Below are 23,316 nucleotides of genomic sequence, written 5' to 3' on the forward strand. Positions count from 1 at the left end.
TCAATTTAATGGGTCCTTGCTAAATACATTTTTTTTTTTAAACTTCCCTTCCCCAAACGTAGTAGTGTATTTAGGTTTCCACAAAAATATTAAGCAGCACAAAAGTTTTCAACATTGATAATAAGAAGAAATGTTTCTTGAGCAGCAAATCATCATATCATAATGATTTCTGAAGGATCATGTGACCCTGAAGACTGGAGTAATGATGCTGAAAATTCCGCTTTGTCATCACAGGCATACATTGCATTTTAAAATATATTAAAATAGAAAACAGTTATTAAATTGTAATATTTTAATAATTGTAATAAAATTACTGTATTTTTTATCAAATAAATGCAGCCTTTGTGAGCATAAAATACTTCTTTCAAAAGCATTAAATATCCTATTTATTCCAAACTTTGCCCAGTAGTGTGTGTAGAAAGTAAATAGGGTTAATTCAGAGATCATGTTACCTTTAAGGGTCAAGGCCTCAAGTTTGATTGGGCCAAAAATACAGTATCCAGTCAAAATCTGATATTTCATTATATAAAAGTTTCCTGACGGTTGTTGCAAGTAACTTTTGGCTTGTACCTGGAGTTTTATAGCATTAGGATGATTGAGTTGTCAGTGAGCATGTGGGAGTTGTTCATTTCTTGATGGATTGATACATGACCATGGTTTAAATATTGGTTACCGGTACATACAACTGAAAATTTTTATGGTACCAATGGAGCCAATCAAAGACTTTGTTTTCATCTCAGCTTCTCTTCCATTGGATGCAATCGCACAGCAACAGCCATGGTTATGCGGCTTTGGGTTGTCACTTTACATTTACGGTCAGTGGAGCCTGAGGAGGAAAGTCAACAAGCGAGTGTGAGGAAGAGTGAGAGTGAGAGAGAGAGAGAGAGAGAGAGAGAGAGAGAGAGAGAGAGAGAGAGAGAGAGAGAGAGAGAGAGAGAGAGAGAGAGAGAGAGAGAGAGAGGGCACTGAAAGTTCAGGACTCTTATATAAATGTACTCCATATTACTTATATATTTACAGGTCAAATGTGTAAGACATAATGTACAGCCTGCCAATCATATAATATTTATACTGATAATGATCATTGGACTGTACATTAAGCCACGTATTACATGGCCAATTAACAAACAAATAAATACATGGAATATTAAATATTATTGAAATTATTTTAATATCTATATAGAAGAGAGAGGGAAAATGAAAGGGAGGGTAAAATGAGGGAGATGAAGCAGAACATCAGTGATTATCAATGTGTCAACAGGCCCACATCTGCGCCTCTCGATTTCCACGACTGCAGACATTTCACCTTAAGTCCATATTTTATGGAGTGGTGTAATGGTTAAAGATCTGTGCTGACGACTGAAAATGTGTAGGTTCAAATCCTGCAATTGTGCTCTTGAGCAAAAGCTTAACCCCAGGTTGCTCCAAGGGAAGTGCTCCTATAAGTAAGTATACTGGAAATGTCCCTGGAACTTCTAAATTACTACCTGCTTTTTTTTATTTTGAGGCTTTGCTGATTTTTTAAAAGGTTTTTAAAAATGGAAAAAAATCGAAATCTTAATGTTTTTATGTGGAAAAAAGGTGTGACGTTTAGTTGCAAATAGACTTAATGACCCCATGAAGTTTTATGGACCCCCAGGGGGCACAAGGGGGGTGATATCATTTGATAATTTAAATACATTAATACAATAATACATTAATATAATATTTATAATAAATAAATAACTGAAGACAACAATATCAAATAATACAAAATAATAAAATAAGTTAAAATGCTTAATTTGACATTACTATGTATTAATTTGCTTTTTAAAAACAGGTTGTAAAAATTAGATTAATTACAATTTGTTCTATAGTTGTATGTGTCTTTAGGTTTATGGTGATTAGAAAATAAAATATGGATAGATGGATGGATGGATGAATGGATGGATGGATAGATGGAGTGAAAGAAAATTTTGATGCCAAATGACAACTGACAAAAAAAAAAAAAAAAAAAAAAAGCCCAAATGTGTGTGTGTGTGCATTTCTATACTAGTTAGTTTCCCTGGTGGTGTTAAAGGTGGTAAACCCTCATGTGTTGGCATCATGAAGCTGGCACAGGCATTGCTGAGGAGTTCTCATCGCAGGGATGGGAGGAGTGCCGAAACCAATTCCTCTGCCTTCTGGCCACTTCCGTCTGTCACTGCCCGGCAGTGTGTCTGTCTCTCTGACTCGCTCCAGACTTGTGCATGTCACAGGCTGAGACAGTGAGGAGAGAGATGTGCTTCAGGGAGGGGGTTGTCCTGGCAACAGCGTCCAGTAAGAAAATAGATCAGTGGGGTCATCATGACTATTGAAACTGCAGAGAAGCTTGCATTACTGCATGTGTGTGTGTGTGTGTGGAAGACTTTACATTTATTCTGAACATCATTTTATAGATATGAAACCTGGTAGCAGGCAGTTGTAGGTCAGACAGTGAGTGTGAGTGTCAGGCAGGTCAGAATGTTAATCCAGTGCACTCATTCACACATCCTGCTAAGTGTGTTTTTCTTTCCTATCATAAATATTTCAGAGCCGACAACAGCTATGTTGTGTGTTTGTGTGTGTGTGTGTGTGTGTGTGTGTGTGTACGTACTTAACTATATTTTGGTGACAAATTTGTACCCAGAAGTGACCAAAACCTGACAAAATCTCCAAAAACCTCCCTTTAGGGACGTCCTCATTTGCAAATCTAGTATAATAATAAAGTTATTAAAGTTTTTTTTTTTTTTAATAAAAAATACAGAACGTTTTGTGTGATGGGTAGGGTAGTGTAAGGGGATAGAATATACAGTTTGTACAGTATAAAATCCATTACGTCTATGTCCCCATTTAGATAGCTATGTAAATGTGTGTGTGTGCGTGTGTGTGACATGGCAGTTTTTGGACATGGTACTGTGGTAATACTATGGTACCTTGGAGTAACATGCAAAAACCATGAATATGGTAATCATTAAATACCATAGTAAATATCTGAGTACCTGAGTACCTGAGTTAATTTATTCTACAATGTGCAATTTTTTATTCATGTACTTATATGTATTTAATTTTTTGTATTCATTTTACATTTATTCTTATAATTTATTTATTTTTTTATTTTTTCGGGGGCTGGTTGACAAGTATGGGTAAGGGGTAAGAACCAAAATGTCACTGTTACAAACTTTTTTTTCTGACTGATATTCGTGTTAAAAAAAACTACTTTTTTTTTTTTAATTAAGTAAATTAGACAATTCAAACAATAGTCTTAATCACTGCTTCATTTTTATGTTATTCTGCATGTTTTGTGTTATCACTGCACTGTAGAATGTCAGGCTTGAAATTTGGTGCTTTGGCTCCACCTTGTTGTTGGAGTTGGAACTACTTAGTGTCCCCCAAAAATATTTTACTCAAGTTATGCTTAAAATTGTCTTAATTTCAATGCATGAATAATAAAACAATCAATTCAAGATGCTAGAGTTTTTCTTAGAACTATCTTCACTTTTCAGGGCCATACGTCAGATCCCTTCCCTTAAACTTCACACCGGTCTCTTATAAAATATGGTTTGATTGGGCAGTGACAAGAGGAAGTGGCCAGAAGACATTTATACCTTTTTAAGTGTGGCGCAACTGTCCAAATACCTTAGAGGCCCTCTATACATCAAAATGAGTCCAGCATTAGGAAGGGAACACTAAATCTCTGTAATGCTCCATAAAATAAGCTACAAACGCCTTATTTAATCTCTTAGTTAAATCTCTCTGTATACCTATGACTGTATTGAAAAACATCCGACTAATAGTATTGTGAAATATGCAGACGATCACGATACTACTGTGGTAGGACTCATTGACCGCAATAACGAAACTGCCTATAGAGATGAGGTGAATAATTTGATCATGTGGTGCCACAGAAACAATCTGTCCCTCAATGTGGGGAAAACTAAGGAGCTCATCATAGATTTTAGAAGAAACAAACCCACACATACACCTGTCTATATTAACAACTCTCCCGTTGAAATTGTTAACACCTTTAAGTTCTTAGGCATCCATATTTCAGACTCCCTTTTATGGTCCTTCCATAACAGCTGTGCCATTAAGAAGGCACATCAGAGGCTTTATTTCTTGAGGTGTCTCAAGAAATATGGTATGTCCCTTAACATTCTACAGAACTTTTACCGCTGTACAATTGAGAGTATACTGACAGGTTACATTGCAGTGTGGTTTGGCAGGCCTACTTCACGTGACCGTAATCTTCTGACAAAGGTGGTTAAAACTGCATCTAAAATTATTGGGGTTCCACTTGAGCCACTCCAAAATATTTACTGGAAACGCAGCACTAAGAAGGCACTAGGTATTATGCAGGATTCTAATCATCCTGCACATAATCTCTTCTCCCACCTTCCTTCAGGGAGACGTTTAAAGAGCATCCCAACGCGCACATCATGTTTCAGGGATAGTTTTTACCCTCAGGTAATAAGGCTACTGAATGATAGTACAACAGGAAGGAGGGTTGAGGCTTGAGCTTAGTTACTATATTTACTGTGCTTGGATGTTTTTAATGTTATTTTAATTGTTATTTATTGACTGGTGCTGAGAGAGTGCCAAGGCACATTGTATTTCATTGCTGTGGTACTGTGTACTAATATGCATATGACAATAAACTTGAACTAGTTGTTGATCATGTGTGTTCAATCTCATTTACAGATTCCAGTGGACGAACAGTATGTGACGAATGTAAGCCTGGCTTCTCTGGCCCGACATGCGACGTGTGCACAGACGGTTTATTTAAATCGGCAGGCGTGTGCGTGTCCTGCGACTGTAATGGGAACGCAGACCCTCGCTCCATGCCACAAATATGCCACCCTGAGACTGGGCACTGCCACCGCTGCATCAACCACACAACAGGAGCACACTGTGAGATCTGCACACGTGGATACACGGGGGACGCCCGCTATCACAACTGCACCCTGAGAGGTACGACTAGCGTCTAAGAATTGTGGGAACACAGTTAAACAAACATGTCCATACAGTACTGATGGGGTTACTGTCCTTTACAGTTTTTCTGAATTGCTAAAACACCAAATTCCATTCTCTGAACCAAATTCTCAATAGCTTAAACCATTTTGTCGAATAAATCATTATTTCTGCAAAACCTTAAACAAGTTCCGGCAGTAAGACACTGTTTGCAAATCTCATGCACATTTTTTTTTGTGCAAAACTCTAAACACATTTTCACTCATTAAAACACATTTCGCATAGTGACACATTTCTGTCACAAAACACTGAACAACGCAAGAGGCACAGGTAAAACACAACTACAACACAGTTGTCATCGTTTATACACAACGACTCAAAATTGTTCACACTTATTTCTAATGATGTGACCAGACCAACTGTACATAATACAAGTTAGTTCAGAGTGCCAAAATTGACTCAAAATGTTGCACTGAATGTTGATTCCAATAATGGATGGAAACAATATGAGTGGGAGAGGAGGAAGAGTATGTGTATAAGAGGTGGTGAACGACGAGGAAGAGGATGAGGAAGAGCAAGGTGTGGAGAATGTTGTCAAGGCTGATCTGGCTTTAGGGTTTTTCCCTTTGCATGCTGAGATGACATTGCCTGTGATGTGGACAAAGTCCTCAGTCTGAACCCAACATGAAAACTTGATACTGTGCCAGAATGAGACTCTCACTGACCTTGATTTTGCAGTTGCACAACTCTTCTGAGTGTATTGTAACATGCTTTTCATTTAGTGTTTTTTTCTCTCTTTTCTTTTTTTCTTTTCTTCTAGTTTTCACAATTGTTTAGACACATTTCTTGAAACCTTCACCCATTTTCTCACAACATTAAACACAAATCCAAACTTTCAAACGAAACTCACAAAACCATTGACTCTTCTGGCAAAGTCAAACAATAGCTTAAAAACCATTTCACTCAAAAACAAACAATGCTTTAAGATCATACACGCATAAGTCAATAAAATAAGCACTACAGATCATTCATTAGACACTACATAAAAAAGTGGAGAACACAGCATTCAGAACGTTACAGAAAAAAATTCTATTTTATACTGTAAATAATTTTTGCAATTACAATCTTTTTTGTAAAACTGAGTACGGTGAATATATTGTACTGAATGCACTGCAAGTATATTATTGAACTGAATATTGAATAGTAGGCCTATTGAATGTCTGTATATTCAGCACTTGCATAATGTGAAAATACTGTAGTCCAATTGCAAAAGCCAAAAATGTCAAATGAAACTCTAAATAAAAAGCATGTTACGGTACACTCAATACTGTAAGTTGTGCAACTGCAAAATCAAAGTCAATGAGAGAGATTCATTCTGCTTCAGCATCATGTCTTCTTTCTGGCTCTGGGCTGAGGACTTTGTCCACATCACAGACAATGTAGTCTCTTGCACAACAAAGGGGAAAACCCCTGTAGTCTGACACATCCAGCCTTGACGACACTGTCCTGCTCCTCAATACTCGGCACATACTCTTCCTCCTCTCCCTTTTAGATTGTTTCCATCTATTGTTGGCGTCATCATTCACTGCAGCTGTGTCACCTGTGCACTCATATTTCATACAGTTGGTTTGGTCACATCATTAGAAATAAGTGTGAATAATTTTAAATTGTTGTGTGTAAACGATGACAACTTGTAATTGTGTTTTACTTTTGCCTCTTGTGTTTAGTGTTTTGCGACACAAATGTATCACAGTGCGAAATGTGTTTTAATGAGTGAAAATGTGTTTAGCACAAAAAAAAAGTGCATGAGATTTGCAATCAGTGTTTTGCTGCCTGAACTTGTTTAAGGTTTTGCAGTTGGGTTACCCTTTCACAGTATGCAAGTGCTGAATATACAGACATTCAATAGGCCTACTAAACAATATTCAGTAATACTATACTTGCAGTGCATATATACAATTTATTCACCTTACTACTGTAAGTTGTGATTACTATACTTTTTTACATAATTGCAAAATTTGTTTAGTAATTTGTTGACTACAATATACTTTTTGTCTGTAACTGCATGCTTTGGATTCTGTTCTCCATTTTTTTTATGTAGTGTCTAATGAATGATCTGTAGTGTTTATAATATTGACTCATGTGTGTATGATCTGAAAGCATTGTTTGATTTTGAGCAAAGATTAAATGGTTTTGGGGCAATTGTTTGATTGAGTCAGGGGTTCTCTGAATGTAGTTTGAAGATTTGGTTTTGTGTTTAAGGATTTGAGAAAGTGTGTGATGGTTTCGAGAAATGTGTTTTAGCAATTCGGAAAAAATGTAAAAAAGAACAAGTACCGATTATTGTTCACACAAACTCATTTGACTTCATAAAACTCGCAAATGTTGGCAAATCAAGTGATTCATTTTTAATCAAAAGTGGTTGCTTGACAGATAAGACGGTAAGGAACTGTTTCTCCATTATTTCCTTTGCCCGAACCTGTTCAAGTTCAATCTTCCATCACCAAGTGGCGTAACCATTAAAGAAACTGAACAGAAATTATATATCAGAAAACAGGAAGTAATACTGAAATATATATAAACACAGGAAATATCATAATTGCCTCTCATAGAAGGTTACAAAAATGATTCTTACTTGCAAAATCAACACCATAAGCAAACAATAATCATATACAAATTATTGACTTATAGGCTATTACAGTGTGAGAGAAGTATTTTGAATGATGAGGTTTAGTTTTGCGTTGACTCTTGCAGGAGTTAGCTAATGTTATTAACTGCTCAAATGTTTGCTGAGAATGTCAACTGGTAAGCAGCTACCTAACCTTGTTAAGATTTAATTCAGTAACTTTCTAACAAATAATTTTGATACGGTTTAAGCCCCGTATTGGCGTGACGACCTCCAACAGTCACACAGCCTGTTTTATTTAGTTCTGATTGTTGTCAAAAATTCTGATACTTTAGTACCAATAATAGGCGCCGAACCAGTCAAAAAATAAATTGAGATTCAGTGGATCTCACTTTGGGTCCTGGCTGGTCATAACACATACAATTCTACTATTATATGCAGCGTTATGAAGTGTTTATGAAGTGTGGGCACCCACCGTCAGAAACATAAATCGGCACCTATAGTACCAAGTTTATACTATAATTTAACATTATCAAACTTTCTGCAGTACTGGTAGTACCAAGTACCAGGGTAATATGTTACCCGCTGATAGGCGGCTGCGTTAAAACACTCCCATCCGTATTTGTGTGAGTGCCAATGGCCAATCAGATGTGTTTGGGTTAGTCAGAATCCACTTAATCCCGCTCAAAACACCTTTTTTATGTTGTTGTTGTTTTTTCAGCGAAAGCTCATTGACTGAGTTCTGCACATTTGTGTATCCTTTTATTATACGTAAACAATGTAAATAAGAGATTCTTTGTGCAGCTTCATTAATTATAACGGGAGTTCCCTTTCGAGAATGGTCACGACATATTGCGTAGCTAATACGCAGTGGGGAAACTCATTTTCCTTGAAATATTGAAGCAATAATTTAAAACGCAGTGCAGCTGCACAGCGAACACAGCAGACCATCTAGCTCGCTCATTGGTTGTGCTCCGGCAACTGCACATCCTATGGCCGAGCGCCTCAGACGCGTGACCCAATCAACTGACTTGCCGCCAAATACGCCAGAGTACGCCTAAATGGCCGTGGCCTAAGCCTATAAAGATCGCTCATTTCGGCCAATATATCAGATTTACTCAACTTCAGCGACACTTCACGTCTCTGACTCCTCTGAAGCCATCGCCGTTGAATCAAGCCAGACAGCTGGAGCGAGCCTCTGCAAACAGCGGACAGCCCCTTCAACTCACCTTGAAGCCGCTTCTCATCTGTCGCTGCTCTCCTGCTTCCCAACCCGGCGAGAAAACGTTATATCGCTTTTCTGCTACTGTTGTGTTCGCTCTGCGACACTCAGTTTTCTGAAAGAGCAAGTTTTCACGAAGCGTTGTTCCAAATGCCACGCTCTTCATGCACCTTGTGCGGATGTCGTCTACACGAGGATGACGGGCACGCAGAGTGCGCCACGTGCCTGGGACCCGCCCACGCTTAAGCTGCCACTCTCACTGCGAGAGCCTTCCCATCTCAATGCTGCGGATGCGGTTAGCTCTCTTTTGAGCCGGCGGCACCGCTCCTCTGAATCTTCCTTTCCCGGCACTACTTCAGCCACGGAAGAAGAAGCACCACAGCCAATGGCAGCCCGAACACATGGAGGTAAACGAGCCCACGCCGACCACGTCCCCGCGTGCCTTGCTTTCTCCATCACAATCTTCGCCGGTCCTGTTCACTAAGGCAGACCAATGCCCCTCCCTTCAAGCGATGGGTCTCGTCTCCTTCGGCGGATCGGACGAAGAACACGACAGCCTCTCCATTGCTGCATCTGAGGAAGAGTGATCGGGCTTGCTGGACCCCGCCCTCTCACAGTCCAGTGCTATCGCTACAGCTACTAGGACCAATTCGGACGCCGACATGCTGCGCATCCTCACTGCGGCCGTTTCAGACCTCGGTCTCGAATGGGCCTCGCCTGATGAGCCGCCCAGGAGCCTGATGGATGGCCCCCCGCCACAAACCAGCGCCCTTCTTCCCTGAGGTTCATGATGAACTCGCAAAGTCATGGCGCGCCATACTCAGCACGCACAAGCTTATATGCTCTCCTCTGTCGACGGCGCAGCGGAAAAAGGATATGAGAAGCAGTCACTGCTCGAGGAAGCAGTCACCGCCCGAGGAAGCAGTCACCGCCCGAGGAAGCAGTCACCGCCCATCTGTGTCCACCCACTGCTGCTGGCTGGAGATCGAGAGCGTGCACCCCTCAAAGCCCTGTCAAAGCACCTCAGCCCTCGCTGGACGCGCTTTCTCTGCTTCCAGTCAGGCTGCATCGGCTCTGCACACCATGACCGCCGCTGACCTGCACAGCGCCACAGATCTAGCACTGCGCCCAGGCTATCAGCAGAGGCTAATCTCGTCGTGCTCGAGCGCCACCTCTGGCTGAACCTGAAAGGGTGGTGAAAGGGTTTTCTGAGAGGTTCACCGAGGCACAGAAATCTTCTCAAGCAATGAGACACTTCCAGCTCTGCTTCGAGCCGCCACAAGAGCACGCCGCCTCCCCAGCCAGCGAAACCAGCGCCTCGGGTCTCCCAGCTCCGTCCTGCGGCTGATACCCGAAATTGCTCAAGGTCAGCGTTGGACCCTGAGCCGCCGAAGCCTGCAGGATGAAAGAGATAGGGCCCTCGAAAAGAGCTCATTTAAATCTCACAGCTCCCTGTTCTGCTCAGGCGGCTGGAGATTTTCATACTGTAGTCAATGGGCCCGTTGCGCTGCATGCGCCCCTACAAACAAATGCTGTTTTTACAGTGACCCAACTAAAGTACAAAAAGAGTATGTTTCAAACACACAACACCCGGGTAACCGGTCGCCCTTCATTAGGCGGCCCTCCCCCAGTTGTCACTCTATCTCTCTTTCGGGCCTGTCAAAACAGCCCAAAAGAGAACATACGCACAAAACACAACACAAGGGTATTCGGTCCCCCTATGCTAGGCGGCCCAGCCCCAAAGTATATTCAAACCCTAGCCACAAGGGCCCAGGCCTGGCAAGCCATCCCCGATGTATCATACTGGGTTGTGAACATTATATTGAGGTTACTCGCTCCAATTCGCTCTCAGACCCCCACGCTTTCAGGTGGTCGTCGAGACCTGATAACTACCAAACAAATCCTTGTGCAAGTTCGCCCGGGGGATTGTTTTTTTTTACTGTGGATCTGAAAGATGCTTACTTTCACATTCAGATAACGCCCAATCACAGGCTATTCTTGAGATTCGCCTTCGTGGGGCAGGCTTATCAATACACGGTTCTACCGTTCAGTCTGTCACTAGCACCTCGTACTTTCACAAAGTGCATGGACGCAGCGCTTTCTCCCCTGAGGCAACAGGGAGTGCGCATGCTGAACTATCTCGACGATTGGATCGTTATGTCTCAGTCGAGGACCGAGTTATTGACACACAGATCCATGATACTCAGCAACTTGGAATGCTTGGGTCTCAGGATAAATTTTTCCAAGAGCAAACTGTTACCCAGCCAGAACGTAATCTTTCTGGGCACAGTTATCGACTCTACAACGATGAGAAAATTAGAAATTAGAAAAACCAGAGCTCTCACGCAGCGCGTGGTAGGCACGCACGCGCCCCTCAGGAAGTTTCAGAGGCTTCTCTTTAGCACTGGCTAAAGGGCCGTGTGCCAGCCCTTGCGTGGTGGTCAGGCCGCCTGCACATTGTGGTGAACCAGCGCTGCGTGAGAGCTCTGGTCCCCTGGAAACCCCAGAACTGGTACCAGTTGGGTGTGGCCTCCAGGAGGAAGGTAATTTTCACAGACGCCTCCAACCAAGGTTGGGGAGCGCTGTACGAGGGAAAGTCTGTCTCCGGCTTCTGGCTGAGCCCGGAGAAGAGCTTACATATCAACTGCGTGGAAATGAGAGCAGTTTGGTTGGCCCTGAACGCATTTCTGCCAGACCTCAAGGGACACCAGGTCTTAGTCCGCCCGGACAATATGCCGGTGGTGTCCTATATAAATCGCCAGGGTGGCCTCAGATCAGGCAATCTGTATGTCATGGCCAGAAAGCTCCTCCTTTGTTCACATGCCAATCTGTGCTCCCTGTGAGCTGCTCATGTCCCGGGAGTCCACAATTTGGGCGCGGACATACTGTTTCGAGACAACACTCCCCCAGGCGAGTGGTCTTTCAACCCACAGACGGTTCATCTGATATGGAGTGTTTCTGGCAAGGTAGAGGTCGACCTCTTCGCCTCAAGGAACAACGCTCATTGCGCAGCATTCTTTTCGAAGAACAGGGACACGCTGGCCCATCCCTGGCCCAGACGCCCTCTGTATGCTTTCCCGCCGATCTTTATGATCCCTCAGGTCATCAGATGGATCAAGGAGAGCGGATCCTCAGTCGTCCTAGTAGCCCCCCTCTGGAAAACCCAAGCATGGTTTCCAGAACTGGCACAGATGATGGACACTGTTCCCTGGCCAGTGCCAATGAGGAAGGACCTCCTCACACAGGCGAACGGGACAATCTGTCACCCTCGCCCCGTCTTATGGGCCCTCTATGTATGGCCCCTCAATGAGTATCCGGGGACCTCCCAGAAAAAGTCTTAAATATCATCACTGAGGCTAGAGCACTGTCTACAAGGCGCCTCTATGCTCTGAAGTGGTCAGTATTCGCTGGCTGGTGCTCAGGAGGATGCATTTGTATTATTTGCTAATTTGCTTTGTCCTATTAGGGCTCTAAAAATATACTTGGAGCGTTCTGCACCATTTAGGCAGTCAGAACAGCTCTTTGTTTGCTTCGGTGGTCGCACCAAAGGGTTACCGGTCACGAAGCAGAGATTGTCCAGATGGATAGTGGATGCCATCTCACTGGCATACGCCTCTGTGGGCCAGGTTTGTCCCATAGGCGCTAAAGCCCACTCCATGAGAGGCATGGCCTCTTCGTGGGCTTGGTCCAGTGGTGTGCCAATGCATGACATTTGTGCAGCGGCCGGTTGGTCCTCGCCGTCCACATTTGTTAAATTTTTATAGCCTGGAAGTACCTTGCCTGCAGGCCAGGGTCCTCACAGTATGATAAATTGACCCGATGTTGTCTGGTCTTATCGGTCTAACCACAACTGGTCCTAGGACTGTTAATGAGCCCCAGCCCTTATTCATAAAACGTCTCAGGTTACGACTGTAACCATAGTTCCCTGAGAAAGGGAACGAGACGATGTGTCAACGACGCTTTGGGAACGCCCCCAGCGTGAATGCGTCTGAGCATCAATGTCAACTAGTCCAATGGAAAGAATGAGCGTCACGGGCGGGTGACGTCATGACCAGGAAGGGATAAAAGCACATCCGGTGCAAACCGGCATTAGCTTCGAAATCGCCGAAGCAAGCCGATCACAGGGATGCAAGAAGTATGGCAGGGTGACGCATCGTCTCGTTCCCTTTCTCAGGGAACTATGGTTACAGTCGTAACCTGAGACGTTCCCTTTCGAGGGAACTCGCGATGCGTCAACGACCCTTTGGGAACGAGAATACCCAAAACGCCAGACTTTCAAATGCCTGAGTGTCAGCCTGTTACACTGCACCAAGCACCTGGGATCCTGGGGCAGCATCCAGGTCCAAGCTGTAAAACCTCACGAATGTGAGCGGTGAGGACCAGCCCGCCGCATCACAAACGTATTGGAGAGAACTCCAGATAATACGCTTAGAAGCCATACTCCTAGTGGAATGAGCCCTGACCACCAAATGGTTGGCCAGAAGACTCACAAGCAAGAAGAATAGTCTCGACTATCTATTTGCTCAATAGGTTGGATTTTCTCGACAGAGAAGTCCGATGAACATAAGTGTCCAGTGCTCGCACTGGGCACAAGAGGTTCAGCTTTTCCTGGTCCGAAAAATGGGGGAGGACAGAAACCTGCAGCACAATAGGCCTCGGAATAATGGTAGGCACCTTTGGAACATATCCATGTTTCGGGTAAGATTGCCTTGGCCATCCCCGGTGCACTCAAGGCAGGTGGGGACCAAAAGGGCCTGAAGGTCTGACTCTTATAGGGACGAAATAGCTAGCAGAAAATAGTCTTAAAAGAAAGGAACTTCTCTTAGACCAAATCTAAGGGCTCGAAGGGAGCCCCAGATAGGCCTTCTAGAATTATTGCCAGGTCCCAAGCCAGCACCCTAGTGCAAGTTGCAGGCCTTCGTTGCCACGAAGGAAACGAGTGATCAGGGGGTCGCGACCCAAAAATGTACTACCCACCAGGGCGTGGAAAGCCGCAATGGCCGCCACGTATACCTTAAGCGTGGAAGGACATAGACCTGATACAAAGCGTTCTTGCAGAAACTCGAATACTATGTTTACTGAACAGTTAACCGGATCCCACTGACGCTGGTAACACCAAGAAGTGAAAAACTCTCGAAATAGTGAATATAGTTTCCTCGTAGCGGGAGCTCTGGAGCTTAGAATGGTCTCAACAACCTCGGTTGAGAGACCACTCTCTATGAGTTGGGCCCCCTCAGAGGCCAAACCCACAGTTTCCAAATCCCCTGCCGGGGGTGCAATATTGCATCCCCTGCCTGAGACAGAAGGTCTCTCCTGATCGGGACCTCCAAGGGAGGTCCGTCGAGGAGAAAAATTAGGTCCGCAAACCAAATTCAGCTCGGCCAGGGTGGTGCTACTAAATAGGCTTATTCCATCCTGGCGGAATCACTCCAGAACTCCTGGGAGCAGAGCAACAGGGGGAAATGCGTACAGACGTAGCCTCGGCCACGTCTGCACCATAGCAACCAGCCCCGAGGGGACTGGTTGAGTGAGGGATAACCAGAGTGGACAGTGCGCCGTATGCTGAGACGAGAACAAATCCACTTCTGCCTGGCCGTAAAACTCCCATATTTGCTCCACCGCCTCGGGGTGGAGTCCCCTGGCCTCAGCCCCTGCCTCGACAGGGTGTCTGCTCCAATATTCTGGCCCCCCTGGAATATACACTGCCCTCAGACAGCGTAATTTCCTGAGGGACCAAAATAAGAGGCCACCAACGTGTTGTCTGTGGGTCAAGAACCAGAGTTTCCTCCATATAACCAAGGCGCGGGGATACTGCCGCGTGATCTTGATTGTACGGAGTGGGTTTCCCCTCAGGGAGAACCCTCTGGTCCTGAGCCACCACTGTAAAGGTCTCGTGTACATTAGGTCAAAGGGTATCACGTTGGACGCTGCTGCCCTGAGGCCTAACAGTCACTGTTCCAGAACAACACATGATGGCCCCTCAGGTCTGGGAGGAGATGTCTCAACGCATTGAAGACGACCATTATCTCTAGGCAATTCATGTGCCAAGCGAGATGATGACTCCTCCACAAGCCCTGAGCTGAGCGGCCTTCCAATACCGCTCCCCAGCCGGTGAGGGAAGCATCTGTCGAGATCACAACTCGATGGCAAAAGGCTCCCAACACCGGACCCTGGGTTAAGAACCAGTGTTTCCTCCATATAACCAAGGCGCGGAGACACCGCCGCGTGATCTTGATCATACGAAGTGGGTTTCCCCTCGGGGAGAACCCTCTGGTCCTGAGCCACCACTGTAAAGGTCTCATGTACAGCAGGCCAAAAGGTATCCCGTTGGACGCTGCTGCCACAGGACCCAACAGTCTCTCGAACTGTTTTACAGTGCGTGACTGGCCTAGCCTCAGCTCTTTTGTGGCTGTTAGGATAGCAGCTACACGAACGGGCGACAGAGTGGCCCGCATCGTCACTGAATCCCATACCACACCAAGGAAAGTGGTTATCTGTACTGGAGAAAGCACACTCTTCTTGGCATTGAGCCTCAACCCCAACATCTGCATATGAGCGAGAACGACACCTCGGTGCCGAACCGCTAACTGTTCTGATTCCGCTAGAATCAGCCAGTCATCTATGCAATTCAGAATGCGTATGCACTGCAGCCTGGCGGGGCCAGAGCTGCGTCTACACGCTTCGTGAATGTGCGGGGTGATAGAGCTAGACCGAAAGGAAGTGCCTGATACTGGTGTTCTTTGCCCCAAAGAAAACCTCAAGAACCTCCTGTGCTGAGGGAGGATGGAGATATGGAAGTATGCGTCTTTTAGATCTATCGTGACAAACCAGTCCTCGGATCTGATTTGAGTCACGATCTGTTTGAGTGTCAGCATCTTGGACTTGAGTTCCAGCACCAAACACTCCAACAGACGAAGATCTAGTATGTGACGCAGCTCTCCATCCTCTTTTGGAACAATGAGATAACGACTGTAAAGACCCGACGCAATGTCGGGTGAGTACACCTGCTCTATAGCTTTCTTTGCTAACAGGGCCTTTACCTCTTGCTCCATTGCCAGAGCCTGCTCGGAATGCACTAACGTGAGCAACACTCCGGTGTAGCCTGGAGGACGAGAACCAAATCTGCCTCTTACTACTACCTGCATGACCCATAGAGATATATTTGGCAGTAGCTTCCGCGCTGCCAGAAAATCTACCAAGGGAACCAGCCCCTCGAGGCTGGCCTCTGGTGTAATAAAGACAGCCAGTTCGGGGACCTGAAGCATACTGGCAGGAACCACCCGAACTGACTGTTTTCGAACCCCCCTCAGAGGCCGCGAGTCCGACGCAATGTCGAGTTGACGCTGCGCCAGAAGCTCGCTGGAGACCGCTGCGCCCCAAAGCACCAAGGGTGGCGGGGTTGGCAGAACGGTCCCCTGAGGGCACCGAGATGGAAAGGGCACCGTATAATGAGGTGTACACCATTCCACCCCGGTTGGGGCTGCCCTCAACGGTCTGACGCCGGTGGCGCCGGACCTTTTCTTTTGAGCCGCAGCCTTCTCAGCATGAAGAACGTTCCTCGGATCCGGCTTCTGCTTTGAAATCTTTGGCTGCTGTGTTGTGTATGAGAAACTGACGGCTGGAGCTGCTCACGCCCAGCAGCCCCAGGGGGTTGGACATAGTGAGGGAGAGATTATCTTGTATCTTTCTCCATGATTCCCATCAAATTGAGCCAGAGGTGTCTCTCAGTGATCACAAGGGCTGCCATCCCTGAGAGATAAATCTGTGGCCCGATGGAGTTCTCAAACCCCATCGGGCCAAACTCCCTCACTTCTGTCCAAATACCACAGCAGGTAAGCCTGAAATGCTTGTAGCACTGCTATAGTGTGCAAGCAGGCTCATGCTAGACCCACTGCCATATATGCTTTTCCCACTAGATTAAAAAATAGTTTTCTTTAATGGATTAGTGAGAGAAGCCGACGCCTTCAGGGACGATACTGAACCGGGAGACAGATAGCTCGCAAGCGTCTGTTCTACCCGGGGTATTGCCCCATAGCCATACTCTCTTAACCCCCAAATGTCTGAATATACATGAATGTGGGGGCTAAAAGACAAGATGAGTACGGCCTTTTCCATGATCTAGACAGCTCGCTGTGCAGATCAGGAAAAACGGAAGGCCCCGTGATGGAGGTGGAAAAATAGAGGGAAGGAAACTCGTTCAATTTATTTTATTTTTAGGATGAGTGCCCCCTTATTTCTGCTGGCCATTAAATATTTAATTTATCTACAGCCTTAGTAAACACCTCCACCAGCTTATTATTTTTTTATATATATTATTATATATATTCACTTTATTTTATATATAATATATAAACTATCATATATATATATATATATAGGCTATATATATTTCTCATACGCTGGGGAAAGAGATGGCAAATCCACTTCCTCCATGATTGTGTCACTTTCAATGCCCAGCACATCTACCTCCTCCTCGGAGGTAGAGCACTGAAGCATTGATTTCTCTCCCCGGGCGGAAGAGACCGCAGCGCGGGCTTCCGAGACCGGCGAGAGAGCACTGGATCCCTCGTGGAAAGGGAGGAGATAAGATCCGCGGACCCGTCTCCAACCCCGTAAAGAGATCCTATTCGCGATCCACAGGAATGCATTCTCCGCGCTGCCTCGGCAGACGCGGGTCCTGCACCCTGAGGATCGCGAGCCTGGCCACTTTCCTCGAAAAGCGCCAGGCGAGAGCGGAGCATGCGGAGCGGAAGCATCTCGCAATGCTGGCAATCAGCCCCCTCGAAGGCTGACACCGCATGCTCCACTCCAAAACAAACTACACAAAGCTCGTGTGTGTCCCCACCCATTAAATAACGCGGGCAGGGAGAAGCACAGAGTTTGTAAAGTTGTTTCGCCATAACTCTTCCCAATAATATCGAACAGACAACAATAAATAGACAGAGACAGAGTAACACAGATCGCTTGCTGAGGCACAGAAGCTAATGCCGGTTTGCACCGGATGTGCTTTTATCCCTTCCTGGTCATGACGTCACCCGCCCGTGACGCTCATTCTTTCCATTGGACTAGTTGACATTGATGCTCAGATGCATTCACGCTGGGGGCGTTCCCAAAGCGTCGTTGACGCATCGCGAGTTCCCTCGAAAGGGAACCCGACCCAGGTGTGGTTAGTGTCACTTATACTGGGAGTCTTTTTATAGCTTGTTCTGTGAGCCTCGGGGTTTTCCCTAGGCTCCAGTTGGATGCAGCTAGTTGCTAATGGTGCGGCATTTTACATTGCGTCCCCACTGCGTATTAGCTACGCAATAGGAAGTGACCGTTCTACGTTTTATATAACTCTTTCTGTATACAACCCATTCACAATTTGAATGAAAGTTTTATTTTCCATGCTGCTAAGTACACACTGCAACATTTTGGGAGTGACAATCATATTTAAATGTGGGATTTAATCCAAATTTCTGTTTATTGACATAGTGATAACCATAGCAATGGATGGGTCAAAAAATCTGATATGCCAAAATAGATCTGTGCATTAAGTGTAAATGCAAACTAATATACCTGCCACTTGTTCTAGTACATGTTATGTGTTTCTTTGTTGTTCATTGACTTACAGTATATATTGACTAATATTTTTATGTTCAAATAGTTCAACATAGTTCCAATGTTTTTGCTATGGAATTGACATTGGCAATGTGGTAAATATGTCTTCTTCGCACCTGACTATCTTCCTGGGTCTCGTCTACTAATCGACGTCCCCAAACGTCTCCAATCGACAATAGTTGACCTGTACCTGGGTCTCGTCTACAATCGACGTCCCCGTTCAATAATATTTATACTCTAGCACGTCTCCTCATTGACGTCAGCTGAGTCCCCTAGCCCTAACTTGCTGAGCAGCAATAGCTAAACAGACTACAGAAAATGCCTTCGAATATGCTTTAATCACTGCCGGAGGATCTCAGACAAATCTCAGACAGGAATCCCACCAGCAAAAGGAATACATCAGTTTTTATAGAATAGAAGTATGGCAAAAAGTGACATGATACATTACATAGTTTTCCTATAATTTGATTGGTTCTTCATATGCAAACTCTTCTGTTACTCGGTACTGTAGAAGCAAACATAAATCTCAAATCATTAAAAAAATGGAAAAGGTTAGAAGTTCAGTTGATTACTCAATGTGTCATGAGACTATTCTAGACTGTTATATTTTTGATATTGCCTAGCCAGCATCTCAGAATTTTCCACTGGTTTCGACACATTTTCTTCAAGTGTGAGAATGTTAGGCCTAAAGGAGAAGTAAGGTTAGATGTTAGAATTATAATTAGTTTGATATACAGTTTACTATTGTATTCATTAAAAAATCCATCACAGCAACAAGAGAATCAGTTGTTATTATAATGTATAGGCTAATTAAGAGCTCATATTAAAAACTGATGTCATGAAGTCATGACCATGATCTTTTTAAAGACTTATGGAGAGAGCAATATATTACTTTTAGGGCATGATCCTTGTCATTTATTCCCACTGCAGTAAAATAAAAAATGTAGGGATTCACCGATGTATAGGCCAATAAGTAGTATCGGCCAATAAAACAAATTATTTTCAATATCGCACTGGTTGCTTAGTCTTGAATGAATGTATGTTTCACTGTTGTGTACATCTCTGAGCGTTTCTTAGTCTGTTATCCTGCCCGTGTTTGCTACCTTTGCCTGTCTGACCTATCTGTGATTAAACTTACGCTGCATTTGGATCCCTCTGAGTCTGGTGTTTCATGACAGCAACTGAGTTGTATACAAACATTTCAGTTTTATTTTAGTGTAATTATTATATCTGAAAATAAATAGCAGTTGAATATGACTCTGCTGTTCATTTTAACCTCTAATATTATAGCATTCTACCTGTAACATCCCGACCTGAGGTTCCTCCTCCAACCCGCCAGAGGGCGCCCTCTCCTGTCTACCGAACTCTATCCTCTGTTCCTGTCACATGTTTACTCCTTCCTATTTAAAGGGGTCATATAATGGTACATGCACTTTTTCAAGTTGATTGTACTGAAATGTGTGTTGGCAGTGCCTGTACACAACCATCATATAATGATAAAAATCCATCCAGTGGTTTTGTTTTAATCTCCTTATATGTTTTCCCCTGCCTCAAATCAAGCCGTTCGACCATGTGACGTCACACGGTCGGATGCCCCTCCCGCGATTGTTGATTGATAGGCGCGTTTCGACACAGACCCGCCCTCGCTCGTCCTGTCAATCATAGTCCACGCGGATCGGCGCGGTCATTGTTGATATGCTGGAGCACTGTCTATGAGCAGAATGGCGTCTATGCGATTGTGGTGTTCTGTTCTTGGGTGTAATAACGAACACAGCAGTCATTTTAATGTTCCTAAATCCGAACCGCTGAAGACGCAGTGGCTGAGTTTGTTTTCGAAGGGAATATTCCCCACGAGCAACGTCAATGCTTTCATGTTTGCGCGAATCATTTCTCAGCAGACTGCTTTATAAACGAGGATCAGTATAAAGCTGGTTTTGCTAAGCAGCTGCTCCTGAATAAAGAATCGGTACCAGATATTCGTGTTCCTGCTGAACCTCTAGAACAACTGAAGTGAGTGTAACGTTTTATTAAACTTTATATTAATATTTATATCTTTGCAAATCGCTTCACGATGAATGTGTCTAAGGTTTACACTCAGGGTACATTACTGCATGTTTTCTATGTACGACGTTCTCCATATAATTCATAATCCCACGTTTATAATGAACAACACGTTATGGTATTGTGTTACAAACGTGTACGCACAGAACAGAGGGGCGGGGTGAGCAAAGCTCATGATCATTTAAAGTCATATGCACTGAAACGGTGTGCTGAAAACAGAGCTGTTTTTGACCAGGTAAAATAAGTGTTTTCTTACAATACTAATGAGAATTTTTAATTAAAGTATATTACAAACTTTTAATTTAGACCCTAAAGAATCATATTAGCTTGTACAAAAATGGCATTATATGACCCCTTTAAGAAGCCTGATTCCCTTTGTTCATTGCAAAGTATTGTTTGCAGGGTCTGCAATTCGAAGCATTTTCCCCATTGCTGTGTCTTGCCTAGTGGTGAGCAGATTGAGGCTTCGTGAAACACTGAAACAGTTGAAGCAAATGTGCCGTATTGCGTCGAGGCTTTGAAACAATCCGACACCTGTCTCCATGGTGACCCCTAGTGGTCAGAACAGTGTAAATGCAACAAAAACCCGGGCCAAACATGCATAAAAACCCCTCCGAAGTGTTCCGAAACGTTTCGAAACAATTATGACGTAATGAAGCCTCGTTTACTGAAATCACGTGACTCTGGCAGTTTGATACACGCTCCGAATCATTGATTCGGAACAAACGATTTGTAAAGGCTTCGAAGCTTCATGAAGCAGTGTTTTGAAATTGCCATCACTAGTCTTGCCTTGATTTTGGATTAGGCCTGTTACTTGCTCGGTTTTGGATTTGGTTGCCTGATTGGACCGTTTTCTTAGTGATTGACCCTGGACTTTGTTACCTGGCTTGTAACTTTATGATTTACCCTGTTGCTACAAATAAAATCCCTCTGCTCTCCCTGAGTCTGATATGTTACAGTACCAAATGAGGCTATCAGTATTGGGGTAGAGATTTAGTATCGGTACATCTCTAGTATCAAGTGGTTATTGAATGGACTATGGGAGTCTGTTGTCCCAATGATGAAATAACATGCCGCTGCATTTTTTTTATTTTTTTTATCAGTAACTCACAACGGATGTCATGTCAATGTTATTTGAGGGAATTTGTTGCTGAAGTGGTTGCTATGATCTCATGAGACATGAATAATGAATGCAAGCTTTGGTGTTGTCTGGATAATTTTTAATGATTTTATGACACCGTTCGCACTTTTACCTTTCTGAGGATAAGTAGGCCCTATCTACGTTGAGGACATTTGTTTATGGTTAGTGTAGACTTCCTGTGTTCGCACTGCACACCTTTGACAACGCCTTATTTTATGTATTATGGTGTCTAACATTAGATTGACAGTGAAATGAATATACTTGTATTGTATGTTTTAAATGTTTTTTTGACATTCATTTTAACAGCTATATGCCACATCCACACAGTAAAGTTTTAAAGAGGTCATGATATGCACTTTTATTTTTTATAATGTTCTCTGAGGTCCACTTATAATGTTGACAATATTTTAACATCAAAACACATCCTAATTTAGTAATAAGTAGGGGTGTAACCAGGGTTTGAAATTAACAGCCTCCAACCCACCAAATGCGGGTAAAAAAATCAACTGTGGCGGGTAATCACTAGCCAATTTGGCGTGTTACTTATTATGTTTACTCACTTTGTTGGGGAAGTTCGGTTAAGCCAAATCTGTGCTGATTTAGCGCAAATACTCAATTTGTGAGTCATCATGATATATTAAATACAGCGTATTGCGCAGAATCTGCGCATTTCTGGCTTACTTGAACATGTACGTCACAACGCAACAAATAACTGTGCGCTTGTTCAGTTGCATTGAAGCAATAGCGAAGATTAAAAATCCTTTGGTTAACAGAAAAGAATTTGCTATTTTCCAACATCCTACATTTTTTAAATGTTCTTTGTACTGTATTGATCTGTCCACCTAAAACACATTTTTGGTGAAAAGGATGAGGATAAAAGAGGAAGGGAGGAGATGGCTGGATGACAGGATTTTGTTTGAATAAGAAATTTATGTAAAATTTTAATTTCATACTTTCAAATATATATAAGCTGTGACGTAGATAATCTGGTTAATTTCTTTTTTCTTTCTTTCTTTTTTTTGGGCTAGAAGTTGTTCTGAATGGCCGGTAACTTAAAAACTTAGTAGCCAAATTGGCCGGTGAGTGAAAAAGTTAATTTCAAACTCTGGGTGTAACGATTAGATGCATATATACAGGAGGCGTCAAAATGAACATGGAAAAATTACAAATGTGACTAATAGTGGGAGGTACAATTCTAATTTAAAAGCTTGACCTTAAAGGGGTGGTTCAGGATTTTGGACATTAGACCTCATTTCCAAGTTAGCCTGGGTGTTATTTATCGGTGGAGACAGTTTTCAAAAAATGTCATCCAGTCCTTCCACTTGCATAGTTCGCCGGTGCTAGGCTAGCGCGAGTCAACGGTATCTTCTTGCCTGCCATTAAAAACAGTTTTACCCACTCCACAGTACACCAAAAGCAAATAAATTATAACGCCAGACTATCGATGTAAATGTCTGTTGAGAGAATAATACTCACCACCAGGAGAAAATACACTCACCGGCCACTTTATTAGGTACACCTGTCCAACTGCTCGTTAACACTTAATTTCTAAGCAGCCAATCACATGGCGGCAACTCAGTGCATTTAGGCATGTAGACATGGTCAAGACAATCTCCTGCAGTTCAAACCGAGCATCAGTATGGGGAAGAAAGTTGATTTGAGTGACTTTGAACGTGGCATGATTGTTGGTGCCAGAAG

At 43.7% G+C, this 23,316-nt stretch overlaps 1 protein-coding gene across 1 annotated transcript in view; it reads left to right on the top strand.

The window, feature by feature from the left end:
• The window catches only part of si:ch211-158d24.2 (multiple epidermal growth factor-like domains protein 9), a 51,470-nt gene that overhangs the window by 23,033 nt on the left and 5,121 nt on the right, over positions 1-23,316 (top strand). The window contains exon 5 of the mRNA XM_056246613.1: positions 4,699-4,968. Within this exon, the coding sequence (XP_056102588.1) occupies positions 4,699-4,968 (270 nt within the window). The remainder of the gene's footprint in view (positions 1-4,698; positions 4,969-23,316) is intronic.

This window comes from Rhinichthys klamathensis, unplaced genomic scaffold (genome assembly GCF_029890125.1).
Source record: "Rhinichthys klamathensis goyatoka isolate OS25496 unplaced genomic scaffold, OSU_Roscu_1.1 h1tg000040l_1, whole genome shotgun sequence".
Lineage (NCBI taxonomy): Eukaryota > Metazoa > Chordata > Actinopteri > Cypriniformes > Leuciscidae > Rhinichthys > Rhinichthys klamathensis.